At 54.8% G+C, this 24,327-nt stretch overlaps 1 protein-coding gene across 1 annotated transcript; it reads right to left on the bottom strand.

Annotated features, from left to right (window-relative positions):
* Positions 1-1,022: 1,022 nt before the first annotated feature.
* PDZD4 (PDZ domain containing 4) lies at positions 1,023-24,238 on the bottom strand. Its single transcript, XM_055393524.2, has 8 exons — positions 23,618-24,238; positions 6,194-6,447; positions 5,151-5,241; positions 4,623-4,721; positions 4,170-4,232; positions 3,659-3,760; positions 3,372-3,482; positions 1,023-3,179 (listed from the first exon to the last, which is right to left on the bottom strand). Exons 1-8 carry the CDS (start codon positions 23,675-23,677, stop codon positions 1,614-1,616), a joined length of 2,346 nt encoding a protein of 781 aa, XP_055249499.1. The 5' UTR covers positions 23,678-24,238; the 3' UTR covers positions 1,023-1,613.
* Between the last annotated feature and the right edge of the window lie 89 nt (positions 24,239-24,327).

Here is a 24,327-nt window from a genome sequence, read left to right as displayed (position 1 = left end):
ATGGGGGCCCTGTCCACAATGGCAAAGTGGGGTGCAAGGGCATCTGCTCCCCAGCCCGCCCAGCTGGCAGCACCTGCCTGTCGCTCAGTGCCAGGGAGCTCCCTAGCTCCACGTGGGTCTCGTCACCAGGGTCTTCTGTTACAACTCAGGGGACTTGGCTTCTGGACCCCTCCTGTCACTCAGGAGAGAAGGCAAGCTCCAGGGGCGTCTGGCACAGCCTGGGCTCGCTGACGTCTTGGATGGAGACTGCCCCTTCCATCCCCACGGCCACCAGGGAAGGAGGTGACCTCCAGGGTAAGCCTGACAAGCCACACCTACACTCCCTGTCCCCACACCTTGGAGGGGAGGCCCCCTGCAAAGCTGCTTCCCCTTCTTGCATTCATCTCCCCACCTTCCCTCCCACCCCCAAACCGCCCCCCCGCCCATCCATTCTTCCCCCCACCCCCTCCTTCCCAGCCATCACTTGGGGATTCCACCTTGGTCAGGCTGCCTGAAGGAGCTGCCAGGCTCCAGTGCAGGTTCACAAAACGAAAGAAACAAACCAAAAGAATTAGCAAGCACAGAAAAGGGAATGAGCCACAAAAAATCAGGGTTGCCTCTGTCTACAAATAATGGACATTCTCTTGTGCTTAGAAGACATTCTCTTGTCTTCTTTGCCTCTCCTTTTCAGCAGACTTCCCTGTCCCCAGGTAGCCACTCTAGAGAGAAGTACATGTGTGTGTGCATATATGTGCCTGGGTTCATGACACACACATACACGACACACACACACACACACGTGCCTGGGTTCATGACACACACACACGACACACACACACACACACACACACACGACACACACATCACACACACACGTGCCTGGGTTCATGACACACACACACGACACACACATCACACACACACACACGACACACATCACACACACACGACACACACATCACACACACACACGAGACACACATCACACACACACACGACACACATCACACACACACACACACACACACACACACACACACACACACACACACACACACACACCCCTACGGCTGAAGGGAGGCAGATACAGGTCTGTCCCCAGGCCAATTGTGGATGTGGTCGCTCTCACGACACACACACACACCCCACACACACACACACCACACACATGACACACACACACACCCTGTGGTCGCTCTCATGACACACACACACCACACACACACACCCTGTGGTCGCTCTCACGACACACATACCACACACACACCACACACACACACCCTGTGGTCGCTCTCACGACACACACACCACACCACACACACACACACAGTGGTCACTCTCATGACACACACACGACACACACACACCACACACACACACACCACACACACACACACACCCCTACGGCTGAAGGGAGGCAGATACAGGTCTGTCCCCAGGCCAACTGTGGATGTGGTCGCTCTCCCTGGGGAGAAGAAAGCTGCTGATGAGGAGAGGCATCCCTTCTCTGTGGGGGGCTTCTGTTTGGGGAGCAAAGTCTCACACTCAGACACAGACACACGCTAGATGCTAAAGGGCAGGAGACGGGGGTCCAGCCAGGTCTCTGGACCCGCGCCTGGGAGCACAGAGGGTGCTCACACAGTGGTGACCGAGAGCAGAGGGTTGTAGACCCGTTTGCCATCGGCCGAACGTGTGCCGTGGGCCAGCATCTCCTGGATGGTGATCCAGTTGTCCAGGATCTTCTTGTTTCGCTTCTTCATGGTCTTGCGGTGGCTCAGGGCGATGATATTGAGCTCGGCCTTGCTGTCTCCGTTCTGCTGCTCCCGCAGGCACTCCAGCCGGCTCTGCATCATGAACTCACGCCGCTTCCGCTGCTCCCGGGCCCGGATCAGGTGCTGCTTCCGCTCTTCCTTGCTCCAGTAGCGGCCCATCTTCATCTCGCTCACTGCATCGTCGTCGGTGGTCATGCCACTGCGCTCCTCGCGGATCTTCAGGGCCCGGGCTTTCAGGAGGCGGTCGCGCACAGGTCTCTTGGCCACGTAGCGGGTCCCATCGCTGCGCACCTTGACCTTCCACTCCATGCGGGGTGCTTCGGGGGCCACAGCTGCGGCTCCCCCACCCACCCGGGGGCCAGCGGCCACACTCAAGGGGCCGGGGCCCAGGTCTTCGAGGCCGCGTGGGGCAGCCAGCTGCAGGCAGCTGTGGTAGTGCTCGCCCTCCTGGCCCAGGCCGCGGTGGCGCCGCGACAGGTAGGGGCTGCCTTCGGGGCCCATGCGCTCCAGGGCCACCCCCATCTTGGGGCTGTGGCGGACTCGCTCCTCGGCCGAGTGCTGTCTCCGGCCCACGTCGGGATCCCGGGAGAGGGATCGGAACTTGGCGGGGCTCCCTGTGGGAGGGGGGGCGGTGGCCTTGGGGTGGGCAGCGCCAGGGGCTCCCGAGGGGGTCCGGTTGAGGTTGGAGTTGCCCGCAGCTGCAGCCGCCCGCCGCAGGGGGCTCTCAGGCAGGGGCTCTGCCAGCAGTGGGGTGCTGCGGCAGCTCTCGCCCGTGTTGTAGGCGCTGGTGCTGTCCTTGTCCGACTTCTCGGGCAGCTCGGAGATGTCAGACAGCTCGTGCTTCTTGGGCTCGCCAGCCGCCAAGTCGTACATGCTCTCCTCCTCCAGCAGCCAGGCCTTCATGCAGCGCTCCCGCAGCTGCTGCATCTTCTGCGCCCGCAGGATGTTGCGGCACTTGAACTCCAGGTGCCGCAGCTCCTCCTCCAGCACGGCCAGCTCGTGGCCTGCGCTCTCATTGCGGTTGACGTCCAGGGCGCTGTGGCTGGCCGCACCCCGGGGGAAGGGCAGGCCCAGTGGGTTGCCATTCTCCAGATGACACTTGATCTCCAGCAGCTCACGGTAGCGCTCGTACTCCTCGTCCGTGAGGCCCGGCACGTCACCACCACCCAGCCCCGCACCCTCAGCCAGCAGAGAATCCATGCTGAAGTGGAAGTCATGGCTCTGCAGGGCGTCCCCTTGCAGGCCGAACTTGCGCAACGGCCCAGGTGTGTTGGCGGTGCTCAGGGGCTCGTCCCCCAGCAGGTCGTGCTCGGAGCTCTCCTCATTGCGGGTGCTTTCGTCTGTCCGGCCCACCCCACTGTCCAGCTCCTGGCTGTTGTGCAGGCCTGGGCCCACCTCGGGGGCCCCTTTTTCCTCTTCGTGTCCAAGCTGGGGTGGCAAGAGGAGTCCTGCTCAGTTTTGGCCCCATCAGGTGGGAGGGCAGGGTGGGGGTGGATGTTGCCAGGGGGTGGGGATTACAAGGGCTTCTTTCGCATCTGCTCCATCTCCTACAGCCCCCCATAGCCCCTCCTCCTCCTGCCCTCCAGCACCCGGTTCCCCGCCCATACCCCCCTTCCTCACCTGCTGGGCAGGGGGGGATTTCAGCTTCCTCGCCCGCAGGTCGCCCTCATTCTCAGAGCCAAAGTCATCCAGGAAGTCGTCCCGGTCACTGTCCTTCCAGCGCTTTGCCAGCTGCAGAGACAGGCCTGTGCTGTCCCTGTGGCCTCAAGGACCACCCCAGAGCACCCCCCCCTTTCATCAGAGGCCAGAGATCGCAATGGGCCCTGGAAATGCACCCCCCCTCTCCCCTCATCGGTGCCAGAAAGCCCGAACCCTAACCCAGGACACCTGAGTGGGCACACACCCACCTGGCTCTCGGGCCGGGCCACCAGCAGGGAGATGTTGGTGTTCTCCTCCTGACTCAGGATGGCCACCGCTTCCTCCCGGTTCTGGACATCCATGCCGTTTATCTGCGGCAGGCCAGGGACCATCAATGGAGACCCCAGGGCTGGCTCGGGGGCAGGCCTCAGTTGAGCTACAGGGGTCCCCCTCCCCCAGCGATGCAAAGCAAGCACTCTGGGCCAGGCCGGGCTCTTGGAGTCTGACAAGATGGAGGCAAGTGGAAGACGCCATGGACGGAGACTGCCTGGCCCACCCAAGAGCACGTGTGCTCAGAGACACACGTGGAGTGGGAGACCTGCTTACGTCGGGGGCACAGAGGGACAGGCTAGCAAGGGGCCTGCCATGCCAGCAGATCTCATGGGCACACAGGAGCCGGGGGTGTGGTTGTGCAGCAGGGAGGCGAGTCCTAGCCCTGGTTTCAGGCACGGGGCCTCAGGCTAGGCTCTGAGTGGGAGAGAGCCTGTCCCCCAAGCTCACCTGGATGATACGGTCTCCCTCGCGGATCCGGCCATCTTTGGCTGCGATGCTGTTGGGATTCACCTGCAAGGCATGGGCATCAATGAGGCCTCAGCCCCCTCCACTAAGGTTCCCATTCAGCAGGAAGGGGCAGTCTCGCCTCGGGACAGCCCCCCAAGTGAACAGGGAGCTGACTTTCTGAGTGCGGCAGACAGGTGAGGAGAAGGACCCCTGTGATTGCTGGGAAGGGCTCTTCCACTACAAACCCAGGTCCTATGTGCAGCTGACTGCACACACACATGGAAGCCATGGGCTGCCCTGGCCTTGCCAACTGGCAGCCTCACTGTGGTGCTAAGTGGGCTCCTTCTGGGCAGCCTTAGAGCCCCGGGGTGCCCTGGCCCCTCCTGGGTGCTGCTGCACAGGGAGGCTGCGTGGAACCCTCAAGAAGACCCCTGCCCCCTCCCAGCTTCATACCTCTCCCACGTAGATGCCCAGGTCCTCCTCCTCATCTGTGCGGTAGCAGACCATAAGGCCCAGTTTGTCCCGGTGGCTGCTTTTATACAGCTCCACCTCCTGCCGTGGGGGATGAAGAAACAGACAATGAGAAGTCACGGGAGCGGGGAGGGGCGGGGTGGGCAGCCTCGGCTCAGCCCTGACCCCAGGACTGTGTCACGTCAGCCGAGCTTCCAAGGCTGTCTCTTACCATCCCAAATGGCGCGCAGGTCCCGTGATCTCCCCTACCCCAGGAAACACACAGGACACACACACACAGGACATGTGGGACTCATGGGGTATACACAGGCGCAGGACACAGACTCAGCAACACAGACCAAGTGAGGGATCTGATGCGCGCCTTCCCCGACTCAGCCCAACTTGGCCCTTGGGCCCGAATAAAAAGCCATGCACAGGACAGGGCCATAAGGTCTGGCCACCTGGGGGCAGCGGGAGCCAGGCCCGAGCTGGGCGGCCAACAGCTATCCCAGGGCTGGCTGCCCGTCTCACCTCGTACTCCAGTTCATCCATCCGGTCTGCCTCCTGCGGGCCGCCCTCCATGAACTCCGCCGGGTCATAATACTCATGACTGATGGGGGGACTGCCCAGGAGAAGCAGGGCATCAGGTGGCAGCCCAGCTACCTCTTCCATACCTCTCCTGAGCTACATGCACCCAGGCAGAGACCGGGAATATGTCTTGAACAGGATTGTGAGTTCGTCCACACCGAGGACCCAGGCGTGCCTAAGCTCTCCTCACCCTGCCCTGGACCATCCCATCCTGATCCCCAGCTCGATGCCTCTCACTGTGCCAGCCACCAGGTGCCCCTCCCAGCTGGCACTGGACCCACTCGGTGCACCCAGGAATTATTCAGGCCCTGGAGGATGGCTGGGCAGCAGAGCAGGACCCAGTATCCATCCAGAGGCAGCCCTCCTGGCCCCGAGGCTAAGCCTGGCCACTGCCAGCCCTGGGTCTGCCTCTCTGCAGAGGATTGGACCACAGCACCACCTCCCTGCTGCCCAGGAGACTCTAGCGAGATGAGTCAGTGGTCATGAGCCATCAGGCCCAGAGGAGAGGCCCTTCTTTTGAGCGGGCCAAAGAAGAAAGTCGAAGGGATGGAGGAAGCTGAAAGCAAGAAGAGAAATGGAACAGACAAAGATGCAAGAAGATTCGAGGGATGATGCTGGCAGAGAAGAGAGAATGGAGGAGGAATAGCTGAGGACCCCAACCTTCTGGCAGCAAGGTCTCAGGACTGTCCTCCCATGGCCCTGGGGGTAGATATAATGGGGAGCCTATGTGTCAGACCCCCCGGGCCCAAAACCAGCTGGCCTCCAGCCAGAGGCTAGAAGCCCAGAGATTCCTGAGCCCTGGGGTGTGACAATCAGTTCTGCAGGCCAAGGAGCCTGCTTTCTGCCATAGAGGGCACCCAGTTGGGGTTTCCCCACCATGCCCAGAGCTGCGACAACATAGCAGCTCTGGGCAGCCTGGGATGGCCACCTCGGGTGGCATGCCCTCTCTGGAGGCAGGGCCCGGGGCCCTCCTGAGGGCGACTCACAGCTCAGATGGGACGAACGGCTCCAGGATGACCATGGGCGGGGTGGGTGGGCGCAGCTTGCCCAGCGCCATGATATGCTCGAAGGTGATGTCCGTCTGAGTGCCACTGTCCACCAGCTGCAGGTCGTGGCAGGAGCCATCCCCCCGGAGGCGGGGACTGCGTCTCAGCACCTGGATCACCAGGGGCTCCTTGGAGGCACGCAGGGCCTCCAGGGTCTGCTCCTGAGACAGCTTGGAGAGCTCCTTCCCGTTCACCTGCGGCAGAGACACGCCCCAATGAGGACGCGCCGGGGCCCTGCTGACCCCGGCCCCCTCCGCCACCGCACCAAGCCATCTGGGGATGGCAGGGCCACACCTCGAGGGCTGGGGAGCCTTGCCTAGAGCCCTGCTGGGCCACCCTCATCCTCCTTCGAGCATCTGAGTTGGGAGGGAGACCTTGACTGCATTCTGCCAACGGAAATCAGTCCACAAACGGGTTCAGATGTGAGGGCCACGAAGAGCAAAAAGGCTCGAAGGACTGGATCTCCATCCTCAAGGCAGCCAAGGCTTGCCACAGAGAAAAGGATGGCACCCACCCGAGCCCAAGAGAGGAGCTGAGGAAGTGGCGCTGATAAGACCACGGTTTTCCCAGTCTTCAATTGTGACAGTGCTCCCCCAAGCTGGGTGTCTCCAGGAATGAGGGTTTTCACTAAGATGGTCAGTATAGTTGCAAAATCATGGTTTCAGGGCTGTCAAGAACAGCCCAGCCCCTGAGTGTCGTTCCAGGAAAGCACAGAGTCCTAAGGACCCCTGGACAGCCGGTGGATCCCCTAAGTCATGGAACCCAGATAGTTATCTTGTGGCTACCTGGATATGTCCTTTGTAGATAGCAATTTCAGGAAATTTTTTCCTCTCTCCCCAGTCTTTCCATAGACGGGAAAGACTTTTTAATCAGGTTCGTCTAATTATCAAATAAAGAGTTTTACTGTAGAACATTTGAAAAAGACAGAAAATCCTAAAGAAGAAGACAGAAATCACCCACCATCTCAGGGATGTAAAAGCTGTGACGTTGGCATCTTTCCACTTTGTGAAAATATGGCTGCAGGCAGCCTATGCATGGACCATCCACTCTGTTGGTTTGGTCTCTACTGTCTATCACTAGTGGTTCTCAGTCAGAAAGAAAGTTTGCACAGACACCTTTTTGTACATTCTGTACCTATTATCTATGTATGTCTTTGTATAATCTAGGTGGTGATGGAGAACATTTCCAGAAGTAGAATTATTGGATCAAAGAGTATCAAGGAAACAGATTTTAGTTGTAGAATGTGGTCAGCACAGCCCTAGAGGATCAAGAGAGCCAGGGAGGTTGCAGTTATAAACGGAGGAGGGAAGGGAGGTGCACAGGAGAAAAGGGCCAGCTGCTGTGTACATGAGGGGGTGTGTGAAGGCCAGTCTGGCTAAGGCTAGGGGCCAAGGGAATGGGCAGACTAGCCTTGAAGCCCTTAGCAGAGCCAAAAGGGTCAGGGAACGTTTGAGGCATCCGTTAACGCACATCCAGTATCAACCTTTCAATGGTACAAGCATACAACTAAATGAATTATCTTAAAAACAATCCTCCAAACTTATGGTTTTCTAACTACTACATTTTCCAGTTATCTGGCCCCTTAGGGTTCCGTCAGTCTAGTGTGTCTGGAAGGACACGCTACAGGATGGTGGGTGGCTGCACGTCTCTTCCCAACCCGGCGATCGGTGACGCCAGGGTGGCGGTCCTGGTGGGAATATTCACACCACGGAAATCGACAAACACTCCCAACCAGCATTTTTCAGAACATTAACTGATGTCCCATTGCCCTTAATTCCAGAAGGGGACGTGTGGAGCTGCTGCACTCAGGATTTTTGGAAGGAGGCGCATTTCACATTTTCATGGTGTGCAGTGGGACGCTCAGGTGACACTGAGAAACACAGGGATGTATTTCTTCCTGGAAACGGTACCCAGCTACAGTGTTGCTATGGAAACTGGGCCCGCAGTGGGAGAGGAGAGCTGGGTGGGCTGGGATGTCAAGAGAGGGATGGGCACACACACGCAGATCCAGGCAACCCCTTTGACAACCCTGCAGCCATCCAGTTCTTGACCCATGTAGTACCGGGCAGAAGCAGAGCTCTGGGTGCGGAGGCTTAGAGCTCTGGGGCCGTTCCTGCCACGAGTACCTGGGGTGCCTTCAACCTCCTCTCCTCAGCCATTCCGTTGAGCCCCCAGAGCTAATAAGGGGCAGGAACAGGGCAGGACAAGTAAGATATGAGCCCCTCCTGGGGAGGGTGAGGGTTACCGACAAGCTGGCAACATTCAGGGCAAGGATCAAAGCAGTATTCTGCACTTCTCATGCTCCCTCATCCTTCAGCCATGAAGAAGAGAAAGACGTGTGTGCATGGGCCAAGCCACCATTCAAATGTCCCTGCTCCTGTCTGGACAGGTGTGAACCGAAGCCAGGCCATCAGAGTCCCCCACAAGGTAAGACCACAGTCTACACCTGCCAGAGGCACGCCTCACCTCCCTGGCTGGCTGCCACTGCTCCAAACCCACACCAAGGCAATTCGAAATGGACCCAAGTCCTAAATGGATCGAGCTTTAAAACTAGCTTGGAGGAGTGAGAAAAGTGTTTTTATGGTGCTGACATAGAGAAGCCATTTTTTCTTTTTCTTTTGGCCAGGCCTCACAACTTGCAGAATGTTAGTTCCCTGACCAATCAGACCAGGGACTGAATGTGGGCCATGGCAGCGAAAGCACCCAGGCCTAACGGCCAGACGGCAAGGGAATCGCCTGAAGATAAAACATGGGCAAACAAGAATGGAAAAAGGTATCACTCTGACTGTGTTAAACTGTAAGACTTCTGGATAACAAAAGACATCATAACTACAGTTTGGACAGGCACACAACGGACACAGGATTATCCAGAATAAAGAACTCCTACAGAACAATGCCAACAAAGGTCCGTCTAGTCAAGGCTATGGTTTTTCCAGTAGTCATGTATGGATGTGAGAGTTGGACTATAAAGAAAGCTGAGCACCAAAGAATAGATGCTTTTGAACTGTGGTGTTGGAGAAGACTCTTGACAACCGGAGGGCAGGTGCCTGTGGCAGCTGAGAGAAGGGTGAGGGTGGGAGGGGTAGGGGGAGGAGACGCAGTTGGCACACAGTTGGCACAGGGACTGGCTCAACCCAAGCTCCAAAGGCTAAGTGGGAGGTAGTCGTGGTGGGCAGGAGAAGGGTGCTAGGGAGATTAGCAAGGAAGGGGAGGTCCCCCCTTGACCCCCAGCATCAGAGGCTGAACCGGGGCAGCGAGTCTGGGTGCCTGGGTCACTGCCCACAGCTCGTGCACTGAGGGGGGCCCCAGGGGGTGAGGACAAGGATTCCAGACACAAGGTCCTGCTGTGCTGTCTACACAGGGCTTCTCCGGGAATCAGAGGGATTAGAAGGAACGCAGTAAGGGAGGGCATGAGGCTGCAGGAACAGTGGATGTGGAAAGCTCTCTAGAGCTGCCATACGATCCAGCATAACCATGGGAATGGAAAACAGGCACCCTAACAAAAGCTTGTACACAAATGCTCATATCGGCACTATTTTTTTTTTTTTTAGCCTCGTGGCACAGCTTGTGGGGGTCTTAGTTCCATGACTAGGGATTGAACCTGGGCCCCAGAAGTGAAAGCGCTGAGACCTAACCGCTGCACTGCTAGAGAAATTCCCAGCAGCATTTTTCTAAATAGGCAGAATTTGGAAGCCTCCTCCATGTCCACCAGCAGATGGATAAGCATAACGGGGGAACATCCACCCGGCAGATCATTCCACCATATAAAGGAGTGAAGTCCTGATACATGCTAATAATACAGCATGGATGAATACAGCCCGGCAGCCCAGCCACGTGAGAGAAGGCAGGCACAGAAGGCCACATGTTATATGATTCCAGAATAGGCATATTCATCGGGACAGCGAGTCGAAGAGTGCAAAGAGAGAGTGGGGAGAGCCTGCATAATGGTAGGAAGTTCCCTTTGGGAGTGACCACCATGTTCGAGAACTAGGTGGTGGTGACAATGACACCACATTGAAAGTACTCAAATGTCACTAATGGGAAACTTTATGACATACATCGTTGCCCACAATAAAAAATTAAAATTGCTCCCTGAACCCAGAGATGCAGGTCACTGGAAAAGACACAGAGGTGGGGGAGAGGCAGGACTTGGGGAACTGGTTTTACTCAATGCAGATAGTTTTTTTAAAATAAGTTTTTAAATTTGTTGATTTTTGGCTGTGCTGGGTCTTTGTTGTTGCAAGGGCTTTTCTCCAGTTGCAGCGAGCCGGCGCTACTCTCGAGTTGCTGTGCACAGGCTTCTCATTGTGGTGGCTTCTCTTGGCGCATGGGCTCAGTTGCTGCACAGCATGTGGGATCTTCCAGGACCAGGGCTCAAACCATGACTTCTGCACTGGCAGGCAGATTCTTCACCACTGAGACCCCAGGGAAGCACCAATGCAAATCTTGATCTCTGATTTGAAGTTCCTGAGACTTGCAGATATCCCCCACTCCACCTACATGCATCTCCAACCAAGCCACCAAACTAAGTGTCATATGACCATTGTTGAATTCAAGTAGGGATTGACTGTTTTTGACTTAAAATGCTAAAGTGAAGTGAAGTTGCTCAGTCGTGTCCAACTCTTTGCGACCCCATGGACTGTAGCCTACCAGGATCCTCTGTCCATGGGATTTTCCAGGCAACAGTACTGGAGTAGGTGGCCATTTCCTTCTCTAGGAGATCTTCCTGACTCAGGGATTGAACCCGGGTCTGCTGCATTGTAGGCAGACACTTTACCGACTGAGCTACCAGGGAAGTATATAAATGCTGAGATGGAGGTATATAAGCCAGGAATTGAGTGTAGGCAAAGAGGCCCAAGGAGGACCCGAAGGCACCTTGACATTGAGCAGTTGCAGAGAGAGACACAGAGCTTAGTCACCCAGAGAGAAGGAAAGTGAAGAAGGGAAGCTGGGCAAGACAGTGTACCAAGGAGGGGAGGTTGGATGGGATCAGGACGCAGAAGGGCCCTCTAGATTGGTTAAAAGAGGGCGGTCGGGGAGGGGGACGCCCAGCCGACCTGTGTAGACTCAGCCTTTGGGAGCTTTTCCAGAGAATGGGGTGGAAGGGGCTTGGGGGTGTGGGAGAGCCCTAGGTTTGGTTACCACCGGGACAGACACCTGAAAGCATTTGAATGCTTGTTGGGAAAGGTAGTTTCAGAAGACGAAAATTTTTCAGTGCCAAAACAGAGCGAGGGACAGACCTGGAAAAGGTAGGGGGTATATGTGGGGGCGGAAATAGAGGGAAACACGTGGTGGGGGGGAGGGGGCAAGAGCGAGGCAAACGGCTGCAGAGCAGCAGAAAGGACATCGGTGTCCAGTGGGACATGGTGGGGATATGAGGGCAACGAGAGGACACAGGATCAAGGGGAACATTAACGGAGATAGCTTGGCGACTCAGTCAGGATCAAGCGGGGGCCTGATCAGCGAAGCCGAAGGCACAGCCCCACCCCCCGCCCGCGGCGAGGCGACCGCGGCCCGGGGGGAGGGGGCGGGGCCGAGGCGGCAGAAGGCGGGGCCGGGGCGCTCTCGCCCCGCCCCCCGGGCTCGGAGCCGCAGACAAAGAGCTCGCCGCGGCGGCGACTCGAGCGAGGCTGGGCCGCCCAGCCGGCCGGGTCCCCCGCGCGCCGGCCGGGTTTCTCCAGCGCTTCGCGGCCCGATCGACGGCCCCTACCCCTCCGGTCCCCCCGCCCCCAGCCGTGGTGGATCTCCAGCCCCGGCTCTAGGGGGCTGGGGGCTCCAGGTGGAAGGCCTTCAGCATCCGTCCCAGATGCTCTGATTTGAGAATCTCTTGAGCAGAGCAAGGAGGGTAGTCTGAGAAAAGAGCCCTGACCCGGATGACTGGGGGTCCCACAGGCCCCGCGGCCCCCTGGAAGGTCTGGGGAACGCCCCTTTCACCCAGGGTCAGGAGAGGAGGAGGAGGGGGTTAACGCCATAATTCGAGGAGCGCCCACGGCTGGGGTGCCTCTCCCAACCCCACTCTGCGGATTGGGAAACCGAGGCCAAGCAGAACAGAAACCAAAGTTAGCCTCTGCCCTGGCGCCCAGTCCCACCGGCTAGCTCAGCTCTGCTGTCGCCAGTGTCCAGGGAACACCTTGGACGCAGCTGGTGTCTGGCTCCGCAGGACCCAGAAAGGAGATGCCCAGAGCAGGGCAGGCTCTTTACAGGGGCCCAGAAAGAAGTCTTCATTCATGCCTTCCCATCTCTGGAGCTGGAAAATTGTTAACCCACAGGGCCATCAGCACATCTGTCCACAGCATCTGCCCAGGGACATCTGCAATGCCCCTCACCCAGATCCAACGCACCTGCTCCCTCCTGTCTCAACAGACACATTCCCAAACAAAAAGCTGGCACCAAGTTTCCCCTCCCAGGAAATCCTGACACCCTTAATGTGCTCAGGGATTGAACATGGATGCAATCATCTCTCCAATTATACTGCTAATGCCCTTATAACCTTTCTCCCCCCAAGATCCAGGATCCAATCAAGGATCACACAGCTGGTTCTTAGTTCTCTTAAAGTGAAAGTGTTAGTAGCTCAGTTCAGTTCACTCAGTGTGTCTAACTCTTTGAGACCCCATGAACTGCAACACACTAGGCCTCCCTGTCCATCACCAATGCTCAAACTCATGTTCTTGGAGTCGGTGATGCTATCCAACCATCTGTCATCCCCTTCTCCTCCTGCCTGCAATCTTTCATCAGGGTCTTTTCCAATGAGTCAGGTTCTGATATCAGGTGGTCAAACTATTGGTTTCAGCTTCAGCATCAGTCCTTCCAATGAATATTGAGAGTTGATTTCCTTTACTGGTTTGATCTCCTTTCTGTCCAGCGAACACCACAGTTTGAAATAGTCTCTCACTGTTTTATTGTTTCCCCATCTATTTGCCATGAAGTGATGGGATCGGATATGATGATTTTCGTTTTTTGAATGTTGAGTTTTAAGCCAGCTTTTTCACTCGCCTCTTTCACTTTCATCAAGAGGCTCTTTAGCTCTTCTTTGCTTTCTGCCATAGGGTGGTGTCATCCTCATATCTGAGGTTATTGATATTTCTCCCGGCAAGCTTGATTCCAGCTTGTGCTTCATCCAGCCCAGCATTTCTCACGATGAACACTGAATGTTAAATAAGCAGGGTGACAATATACAGCCTTGTCGTACTCCTTTCCCAATTTGGAATCATTCCGTTGTTCTGTGTCCAGTTCTAACTGTTCCTTCTTCACCTGCATACAGATTTCTCAGGAGGTATTCCCATCTCTTGAAGAATTTTCCACAGTTTGTTGTGATCCACACAATCAAACACTTTAGAGTAATCAATGAAGCAGAAGTAGATGTTTTTCTACTTGCTTTTTCTATGATTCAACGGATGTTGGCAATTTGTTCTCTGGTTCCTCTGCCTTTTCTAAATCCAGCTTGAACATCTGGAAGTTCATGGTTCAAATACTGTTGAAGCTTGGCTTGGAGAATTTTGAGCGTTACTTTGCTAATGTGTAAGACAAGTGCAATTGTGCAGTAGTTTGAACATTCTTTGACATTGCCTTTCTTTGGGATTGGAATGAACAACAGACTAGTTCTGTGGCCACTGCTGAATGTTCCAATTTTGCTGGCATGTTGAGTTTAGCACTTTCATAGCATCATCTTTTAGGATTTGATATAGCTCAGCTAGAATTCCACCACCTCCATTAGCTTTGTTCTTTATGATGCTTCCTAAGGCCCACTTGACCTCTCAATCCAGGATGTCTGGCTCTAAGTGAGTGATCACACCATTGCGGTTATCTGGGTCATTAAGATCTTTTTTGTATAGTTCTTCTGTGTATTCTTGCCACCTCTTCTTAATATTTTCTGCTTCCATTAGGTCCTTCCCTCATAGCTCAGTTGGTAAAGAATCCGCCTGCAAGACAGGAGACTCCGGTTTGATGCCAGGGTCAGGAAGATCTGCTGGAGAAGGGATAGGCTACCCACTCCAGTATTCTTGGGCTTCCCTTGTGGCTCAACTGGTAAAGAATCTGCCTACAATGCAGGAGACCTGGGTTCAATCCCTGGGTTGGGAAGATCCCCTGGAAAAGGGAAAGGTTACCCATTCCAGTATTCTGTCCTGAAGAATTCCACGGACTATATAGTCCATGGAGTCACAAATAGTCAGACACAACTGAGCGACTTTCACTTTCCACTTTCTGTCAGGTCCATACCATGTCTGTCTTTTATTGTGCCCATCTTTGCATGAAATGTTCCCTTGGTATCTCTAATTTTCATAGAGATCTCTAGTATTTCCCATTCTATTTTTTTCCTCTATTTCTTTGCATTGATCACCGCGGAAGGCTTTCTTATCTCTCCTTGCTATTCTTTGGAATTCTGCATTCACGTGGATATACCTTTCCTTTTCTCCTTTGCCGTTTGCTTCTCTTCTTTTCTCAGCTATTTTTAAGGCCTCCTTAGACAACCATTTTGCCTTTTTGCATTTCTTTTTCTTGGGGATGGTTTTGATCACTGCCTTCTGTTGCTGCTGCTAAGTTGCTTCAGTCGTGTCCAACTCTGTGCGACCCCATAGACGGCAGCCCACCAGGCTCCCCCGTCCGTGGGATTCTCCAGGCAAGAACACTGGAGTGGGGTGCCATTTCCTTCTCCAATGCATGAAAGTGACAAGTGAAAATGAAGTCGCTCAGTCGTGTCCGACTCTTAGCGACCCCATGGACTGCAGCCCAGCAGGCTCCTCCATCCATGGGATTTTCCAGGCAAGAGTACTGGAGTGGGGTGCCATTGCCTTTTCTACTGCCTCCTGTACAACGTTACAAACCCCCGTCCATAGTTCTTCAGGCACTCTATCAGATATAATCCCTTGAATCTTCCCTTTCACTTACACTTCCACTGCTCAATTATGTCTGACTCTTTGCCACCCCATGGACTGTAGCCCATCAAGCTCCTCTGTCCATGGAATTTCCCAAGCAAGAATACTGGAGTGGGTTGCCATGCCCTTCTCCAAGGGCTCGTCCTGACCCAGGGATCAAACCCACGTCTTTTTTGTCTCCTGCCCTGGCAGGTAGGTTCTTTTACCACTAGGGCCACCTGGGAAGTCTCTTAGGTCTCTAGTCTCCTGTAATCTACAACAACCTATGCACTGAAAAACAACTTTCATGACACTGACCTCTTGGAAGAGTCAAGTCCCAGGGTCTGGATTCGCCTCCTTCCTTGCTGGTTAGATTCAGCTTAGGCCTTCTGAGGAGAGCGGCCACCCAGGGCAGGCTGTGTCCCTCCCCACGCAGTGTGAGGGAGGCTCAGTTTGATCACTCAGTCTCTCCCTGGTAAAGCTGCCTTCGCCCTTCCTAATGCACAAGTCATCTGGGTGATACCTTGAGACCCAGGGACTCTCTTTTCCCTAACAACCTTCATCTCGTGGTCTTACCACCCAAGGATGCTCCCCAGCTGAATCAGTTCAACTGGATGAATTGCACTGGTGGCTGCAAAATGCCTTCATTTGTTAGAATTCTAGCAGGGAAATAGCACTACATGCCAACAATATGTGACTGACCCAGTGAATGGTGTGCTCCCAGTTGAGGCTGCCTGAACAAGCTATACCATCCACCCCTAAAACTCTACCCACCCTTTCTGCCCAGGGGCAGGATCAGAGACAATGAAGCACACAGGAAGCCTTCATCTCAACAGATCCTTTAGTATTGGGGTGGTGTGTGTGTCTGGGTTCCCATGTGAGCTGTGGGTTATTGGTAAGGAAGTGGGTGATGTGAAGAGGCTCAGTTAGCTGCACATGGCCTGGAAGAGCAGGTTATGTCCCTTGGGGGCCCCCGGACAATCATCCCTGGAAATTGATTTGATAGCTATGAGCTGAGGCCTCCTCCCTTTTATTTGTAATAAACTTACTTGCTAGGTGATACTGATGGAATTTGTGGGTTCATGGATTGATCCAAAGTCCCGCTCGAGGTCCTCACTGCTCAGAGTGTAGGCTAAGACCCGCAGCGTGGACATCCATCCCCTGGGAGCATGTGAGTAATCCGAGGCCCCACCCTGGACCTGCTGAAGCAGATTCTGCATTTTAACAAGGGCCTCGGGGTAGTTGTGCTGGCCCAGAGCGCCCCCTTGAGGAACTGGGACTTGCAGGCACCTGGAAGGGATTCAGATCACAGGCAAGGGCTTCACAGGATCTCTCCTCCCACCAAGCCCTGCCCAAAGGGTGGATGGTACCCACCCAGGGGCAAGCTGAAATCTGACCCAGCAGCCCTGAACCTCCTGCCTTTCCAGGGATAAGCAGGCCTCTCAAGCGCCTCTGAAGTCCTGCCTGGAGAGAGGCTGGGAGTGAGGGATGCCCCACTGAAGCCACGATGGACAAGCAAAGCAAAGCACTTCCTGAGGTCATCCTTGGTTGTGTGTTCACAGCTTCCCAGGCACCCGTGAATGACAAAGGAAAACCTCCTCCCACCTACGTACCTGTGGGCTAACCTGGTTGGCCCAAAGGCAAAGGCCATGTCTTGCAGTAATCCAAATTATGTTCTCCATAAAGACTGAAATATTCTTTTCATTCAAATGAAGCCTTCCTCAGTGATCAATGCAAAATGAAAATATTCCTTTTATTTCCACTGTTCAAAGCAAGCCTGAGAAGAGACAGACTGCACTTACAAAGAGGGGTGATGCCTTGTGACACTCGAAGCCAGCTCTGAACCCCAGCTTCTCGGTCTTTATTCTTTTGGTGTGGCTCATGTGCAGAAAGACTCAGTGTACCTCCATCTTGTTATCTGTCCAGTGCCTGACTCATCTCATACATTCTACTTCACAACTCAGGGCCCATCTGGTTTTGTACCCCACCCTGTGGGATCTTAGTTCCTTAGTTTTGTACCCCACCCTGTGGGATCTTACTTCCCAGGGACCGAACACACTGCCTTGGAAGGGTGAAGTCTTAACTGCCGGGAAGGCCAGGTAAGTCCCTCCCCCTTCTTTCCTGTTAGGAAAACTCTCACAATAATATCGGACATTCTTCTGTCACTGGACATTGGGACAGGTTCATGAGGAAGGCCTTCTCCATCCACTTTCCACTTCTTAGTGCCTGATCAGATGGCCACAACCCCTCGTCCACCCAGATGAGATTCCAGGGGACCAAATGCCCTGCTGATTTCTCAATGGCAGTGACGCCAGGAGGCAGGCCCTCTGTATTCCCATATGGCACATGTAGAAGCTGAGGAACTGAGTCAGGGAGCCATTCAGTACCTCCACACATTGTATTCCCTGGCAGGGTCCCTGAAGGAGAAGGTAAGAAAGACTTACTTGGCCCTACCAGGGGCCCCTGCTTAGCTAAGCACTCCCTCATGCTTCTGGTAAGGGAGGTGCTTTTGGTAAGTGTATGTGTTGTTGTTCAGTTGCTAAGTCATGTCCGACTCTTTCGACCCTATGGACTGCAGCCTGCCAGGCATGTCTGTCCTCCACTATCTCCTGGAGTTGCCTCAAATTCATGTTAAATTGAGTCAGTGATGCCATCCAGCCATCTCATCCTCTGCCGCCCCCTTCTCCTTTTGCCTTCTTGTTTTTAAAGCTTTGCCGGAGTATAATTGCCATATGATCAGCTGCACATATTAGAGCATACAGTTTGAAAAGTTTTGATATCAGGGGTATGTGTACATCTGTAAAGCCATCGCCACAATCAACAGAGTGACCATCTCCATCATCCCTAAAAGGGTCCTCCCACCCCTTCCACCATCTCTGCAAATACTGACCTGCATGCCCCCCACCTGCTTTTTTTTTTTTTTTTTGAGGCCAGCTTTCAGCATCTCAGTTCCCTGACTAGGGACTGAACCTGGGCCACTGCAGTCAAAGCTCCAAATCCTAACCACTAGGCCTCCCTTACTGGCTGTAATGTAGGAGACCCAGGTTCAGTCCCTGGGTCAGGAATATTCCCTGGAGAAGGAGATGGCAACCCACTCCCAGTATTCTTACCTGGAGGATTCCATGGACAAAGGACCTTGCCAGGCTGCAGTCCATGGGGTCTCAAAGAGTCAGACACACTGAGTGACTTAACACTTTCCCTTTCAGGTCACCAGGGTGCCCCCCCCCACTACCGTCATCTGCTTTCTGTAACTATAGTTTACCTTTCTAGAATTTTCTATCAATGGCTCAGACAGATCCAGGATAAGGAGTCATGGTGTCAGACAGAGAGAAGGACATAGGCCCAGCAAGCAGGGACACCAGGAATGGCTCTCAAAGGCGCTTTGGTGTCTCAGTGTACGGTGACCAGACTATAGTCCTTTCTACCCTGTGACCTGGCTTCTTTCTCTTCCTAACAACCTGCACAACCTGGCCCCCCACTAAGGGTCATTTCCAGATTTTCCAAGCTCTCCCTGTGCCCCCAGGTCCCCAGCACCCACACTTGGTTAAATATCATTGGAGGACAAGACTGGGACAACAGAAATGGAACTGGGTTCTGGCAGGCTGCACTTCTGACATGCCTGTGATAGACCACAGCAGAAGAACCCAGGGCCAAAAAACCACAGGATCATCTCAATGGCCACAGAGAAACCCTTCAACAATATCTAACAACCTCCATGCTAAAAACACTCAAACTAGGAATAGAAGGGAATTTCCTCCACCTGATAAAGAGCATCTATGACAAACCCACAGTTAACTTTATACTCACAGGACAAAGACTGGAAGCCTCCCCACTTAGATCAGGAACAAGGCAAGGATGCCCACTGACCACTTCCATTCAGCATTACACTGGAGGTGCTAGCCAGAGCAAGTAGGCAAGAAAAAGAAAGGCAAGAGATGGGACTTCCTTGGCCGTCCAGTGGTTAAGACTCGTCCAGTGGTTAAGACTAGGTGCTTCCACTCCATAGGGTAGGGGTTCGATCCCTAGTTGATCCAGGAACCGCAAGACTCCACCAAAAAAAGAAATGAAAGGCATCCAGATTGGAAAGGAAGGAAAACTATCTCTACTTATATATAGGAAATCCTGAGGAATCCACTCAAAACAACTATTCCAGCTAATAAATGGGTTTAATAAAATTGCAAGATACATGACCAATACAAAAAACTGAATTGTATTTCTATACAGTGGCAATGAGAAAAATGAAAAGGAAATTAAGAAAACAACTCTTACAATAACATCATAAAGAATGAAGTACTCAGGAATACATTTAACGAAAGTACAAAACATTGGCAAAAGTAATTGAAGACCCAGGGAATTCCCCAGTGGTCCAGTGTTTGGACTCTGTGCTTTCACTGCCAAGGGCCCAGGTTCAATCCCTAATCAGGGAACTAAGATTTCACAAGTGGGATAAAAAGATATCCCATGTTCATGGGTAATACTCCCCCAAATTCAATGTAATATTCAATACAATTTCAGTATCTATTCAATGCAATATTCAATATGAATTCAACCCAATTCCTACAAAATCACAGCTGACTTTTCAGAAATTGACAAACTGATTCAGAAATTCATATGGAAATGCAGGTGACCCGGAACAAACACAATAATCTTGAAGAGTACAAAGTTGGAAGATCCACACTTCAAAATTTATTTACAAAGCTCTAGTAAAAGCCGTGGTGAAGGCATAAAGATAGACATTTCTCCAGAAAAGATAAGCAAATAGTCAGTAGTACAGGAAGGATACTCATCAGGAAATGCACTTGGAAAGCACAATGAGGCAGATACCACCTCAGACAATAGGTTTGCTCTAATCTAAAACGTGTGTTGGAGAGGCTGTGAAGAAATTAGGATCCTCTTACACTGCTGGTGGGAATGTAAAATGTAAAATGATGTAGGCTTTGTGGAAAAGAGTTAGGCAGTTCTCAAAATAATAACCATAATTACCATACGATCCAGCAAATCCATTTCTGGGCATTTACCTGAAAGAACTGCAAGCAGGGGCTCAAACAGGTATCTGTGTACTCACTCATGTGCATGGGATGACTGTTCATGCTAGCCAAAAGGCAGCGTAATTCAAACGTCCATCACTGGATGAGAATAAATATTATGTGGTATATAGCCACAAAACGGAATACTATTGAGTAATAAAAAGAAATTTAGTACCAAGAACATGCTACAATGTGGAAGAACCTTAAAGACATGATAACGAAGCTGGACAACAAAAGATCAGGTATCATACGGTTCCTGAAATGAAACTGGTTCCATTGAAATGAAATGTCTGGAACAGCCAATTCCATAAAGACAAGTAGACTAGTGGTTGCCAGAGCCTAGGAGCTACTGGGGCGAATGGGCATGTGACTGCTAATGGGTACGATGTTTCTTTTTAAGGTGATGAAAATGGTCTGGAATTGGTGATGGTTGCACAATTCTGAATATACTGAAAACCACTCAACTGTACATGTTGCAAGGGAATGTGGATTATACATCAATACAGCTCTGTGTGTGTGCATTTTTTTTTAAAATACCTGTGAATCATCTGGAGAAAAGGGTCTGGAATCAAGGCTAGAAGAGAGACTTGAGACTTCTTAACCTGGGGGTCAGAGGCCTCTGGGGACCTAGGAAAGAGCCTCAGGGCATAAGGAAGCCACATGGCAAGTGGTATAGGTGTCCTTGTGCGTGTCTCTGGGCTGCACTGTGTCCTGGTGGGGTTCCTTATTTTGTAAGAAGGTGGGGCCACAGGCATGTATAGACAAGCCATGGAGAAGCATCTCTGAAACCGGGAAGCACCAGAATTTAAGTGGCGGGTAGGCAGAGGTCCTGGAAGCTGGTCTTCTGAACAAAAACTTTCTTCCCTCTGAAAAGAGGTTCAAGTCAGGAGAAGCTCCCTGCTAGCCCCTGGACCCAGAGTCATCTGGGATAGCTAATGGCTTTCCCTCCTTTCTAGATTTTTTACAATTCAATTCTCTTTGATTTTCCCTTAAAGGACAGTTTCTTTTCTAAAAAACTGCACCCATACTGTGTAACACAGGGCACTCCACTCTGTACTCTGTAATAATCTATATGGAAATAGAATCTAAAAAAGAGTAGACGTAAGTATAAATAATTCACTTTGCTGTACAGCAGAAACACAATAATATAAATCAACTATAGCACAGTAAAAATTAAAAGATCAATGTAAAGATGTAAAAGGTAAAATCAAACCACATCCAGTCTCCGATTCTGTCCAAACTTCTGCGGGAGCTTTAAAAGGGATCAGCGTCCCCAGGGCCTGGTCAGTGAGGGCTGGCAAAGACCAGGAAAACAAAAGGACCCATTTCCTGGGGGTGCTGCTCGCCTAGGGCTGGGGGTTTCCCTCCAGGAGAAAACCCTGGCCCAGGACTTCCCTGTCCAGGTTCAACTCAAGCCTTCCTCCAACAGGGAGCCTCCCTGAAGGCAGACCCAGTCAGACCTGAGGACCCCCACTCCTGCCCTGGGGAATCCAGAGTATCACAGCAGCATCCTCTCCCAAGCTTGGCTGGCTCAACTCCGGCCTGCAGCGTGGGGCAGGTTGCCTTCCACTTTCCACGCATTCCCACGGGGTTGTCCCTTAATGAAGTGCTACCATCAAGTGCCAACTCAAGAGCTTTGCATTTGCTTGCCATTTGATGGAATGATTGTAAGAAAAGGCAGCCGTGAAGATGGGATTGCATGGCCTCATCGACCAAACAGGTCAACCCACCTACCACCCCCCACCTCCCTCCCTGCAGCCTTGGTGCTGACCACTGGGATTCCACAGACCACCTGGTCTAGTGATCCCAATCTGGGTCATTCCCCAATCCGATCTCACGAGGAGGAAATAGAAATAGCCAGGCCAAAATTTCCAAACAGCTGGAAGGAGAGATGAAACCAAGCAAGGGGCTGGGGGTGGTGGGCGACCCCTGGGATTCCACCGGACCGCCTCCTCTAGTGATCCCAACCTGGGTCATTCCCGAACCAGATCGAAGGAGAAGGAAATGGTAATAGCCAAGCAAAGACTTCCAAACAGCTGGAAGGAGACATGAAACTAACCACGGGGTTGGGGCGGGGGAGGGGGATTGGGGGGGGTAGGGGGGTCCTGAGGCAGAAAGAAGGCGGAGAGCCACAAGCCGGGAAAGCAGAAGGCCTGCGCGTCCACGGAGACCGGCCTGGGACAGGCGGGTAGGAGCGCAACCAGGCTGGGGCAAGATTCCGCCTCCAGCCGGCCGCCGGCTTCCGCCCGGGTGGGCCCAAGTACCTACACTCCCACCACGCACTCAGCGCTCCCGCGTCCTCCCCCGTCTCCCCCGCGCCACCGCCAATGCCTGCAGGAGGTTCCCCGATTTCTCTAAGGAGACACCCTTCTCCCAGCCAGCACCTCTCCGACCTGCACGTGCGCCCGGTCCGGACCAACAAACCCAGAGTAGAAACGTATACCTGGGTGCGCCCGGTCTGCCCCGGGTCCAGATCCCCCCCACCTCTGACGTTGAACTCCCTCCACAGAGCCCGGGGGACATCTCAGGCCAAGCCATCCCGGACACGTCTCTAGACGGTTCTCAGGGCGCACAGATAAAGTACACACACGCGGGGTGGCAGGAGCCTCCGCACACACACAGACGGGGCACAAGCACGCACTCACGAAGTCACGCCACGCACAGGCAAAGGAGCCCGGCTCTGGATCCGAGAGCGCGACCTGGAGTCTCCCATCTCTCTGGGCGTCGAGCACTGCCCGGTCCACGCCCCCACCCACCGCCCAAAGACCCTGCGGGGCACAGGGCGGGCCGGGCACCGATGGCCGTGGGCTGCCCTTCTAGCAGACCCGGCGACGGCCGCTCACCCGAGGCCCCGAAGGCCTGGGAGCCCACCGTTGGCTTGGGCAGGGCCGGAGCGGAGAAGGGTTGCTGGGAGAGGTACCTGATCGCGCCGGCCGGGTGTCGGTGGGGTCCCGGGGCGCGGCCCGTGGGGTCCCGAGGCGAGGCCCGCGGGCCCCAGTACCCCTGGCCCGAGGGGACCGTGATTTGCCCCCGCCTCCCGGCGCTCGGCGAGCGCCCACCTCCCTTCCCCAGCCCCGGGGCCAGCGGAGCCAGCGAGATCAGGGAAACGCAGGCCGTTGCTATGCAACCCCCGTTCCGCGCCGGCGCCGGCGGCAACGCGTTTCCCGGCTCCGGGTCCCGGGGTGCTAGCGCAGTGGACCCAGGCTCAGCCCAACTTCCCGACCCGGACCGATCGGGATCCAGGGCTCGCCTTGCAATCAATCGGACGCACCAGGGATGCGCCCCGTACCCCGATCTCCACGCAGGGGACTCCCACCCGCCCCCCATCTGTGCCTGGTTCCCACGGACACCAACACCCAGCCGCCCCGGAGACGGAGGACGCATTCCGTAACCTTCTCTGCTCCGGGCCCTCCGGCCCCTCCATCGGGCCCTCCCCCCCAGGTGACGCCCCCCCGCCCCTCGCCCCCGCGGCCGGGCCTCCCTACCTGCAGCATCACTTTGTACTGCTCCTCCGGCTTCTGGACCACGCACATATTACATCCCATGGTGCCGGCCGCCGAGGGGAGGAGGGCGGCCACGGGAAAACGCCTTTCACTGACCCGATCGCGGGACCTCGGGCCCCGGGCCGGGGCCGGGGGCCATAGCCTAGCTCGGGGGCGGGCCGCCTAGCGGGGGAGGGGGGCACGCCCCCGGGGTTGGGGCAGCTCCACGCCCCTCCGGTTAACCCTTAGCTGTCCGAGGCCCGGCGCGGGCATGCTCCCTCGCACCCCGCCAGGAAAAAAAAAAAAAGGGCAGCGGGGGATGGGCGGGCGCGCCGGGCGTTGCTTGGCTACCGCGCCCCCCGGAGGCGCGGGGGCGCGCCAGGTCGCTGGGGGCCGTCAGGGGCCGCGGGCCGAAACCCTGCCAGCCCGCGGGCTCCGCGGCTCCCGCTGCCGCCTCCGGCTCCCACCCATGGCCACCGGCCCCGCGAGCCCGGCCCTCGCGCTTGGCGCCGCGTCCGGGCCCGCCGACTGGGGCAAGCGGCGGCCACCCCGCTCGCAGCCAGGGCTCCCCGCCCCACCCGCGCCGCCCGCGCTCCCGCCTGGCCGGGCCGCGCTCCCGGAGCTCCGGGCGCCCGCTCTCCTGCCAGCCGCCCGCCCCGCGGTCTCCGGCTTCCGCCTGGGACGACGGGCACGGCGCGCGCGCCCGCGGCGGC

This window comes from Moschus berezovskii, chromosome X (assembly GCF_049115385.1).
Source record: "Moschus berezovskii isolate FMDL1 chromosome X, NW_MosBer_1.0, whole genome shotgun sequence".
NCBI classification, from domain to species: Eukaryota; Metazoa; Chordata; class Mammalia; order Artiodactyla; family Moschidae; genus Moschus; species Moschus berezovskii.
Note: the sequence above shows the minus strand (reverse complement) of the source record. Positions and strands in the feature narration are given on the sequence as shown.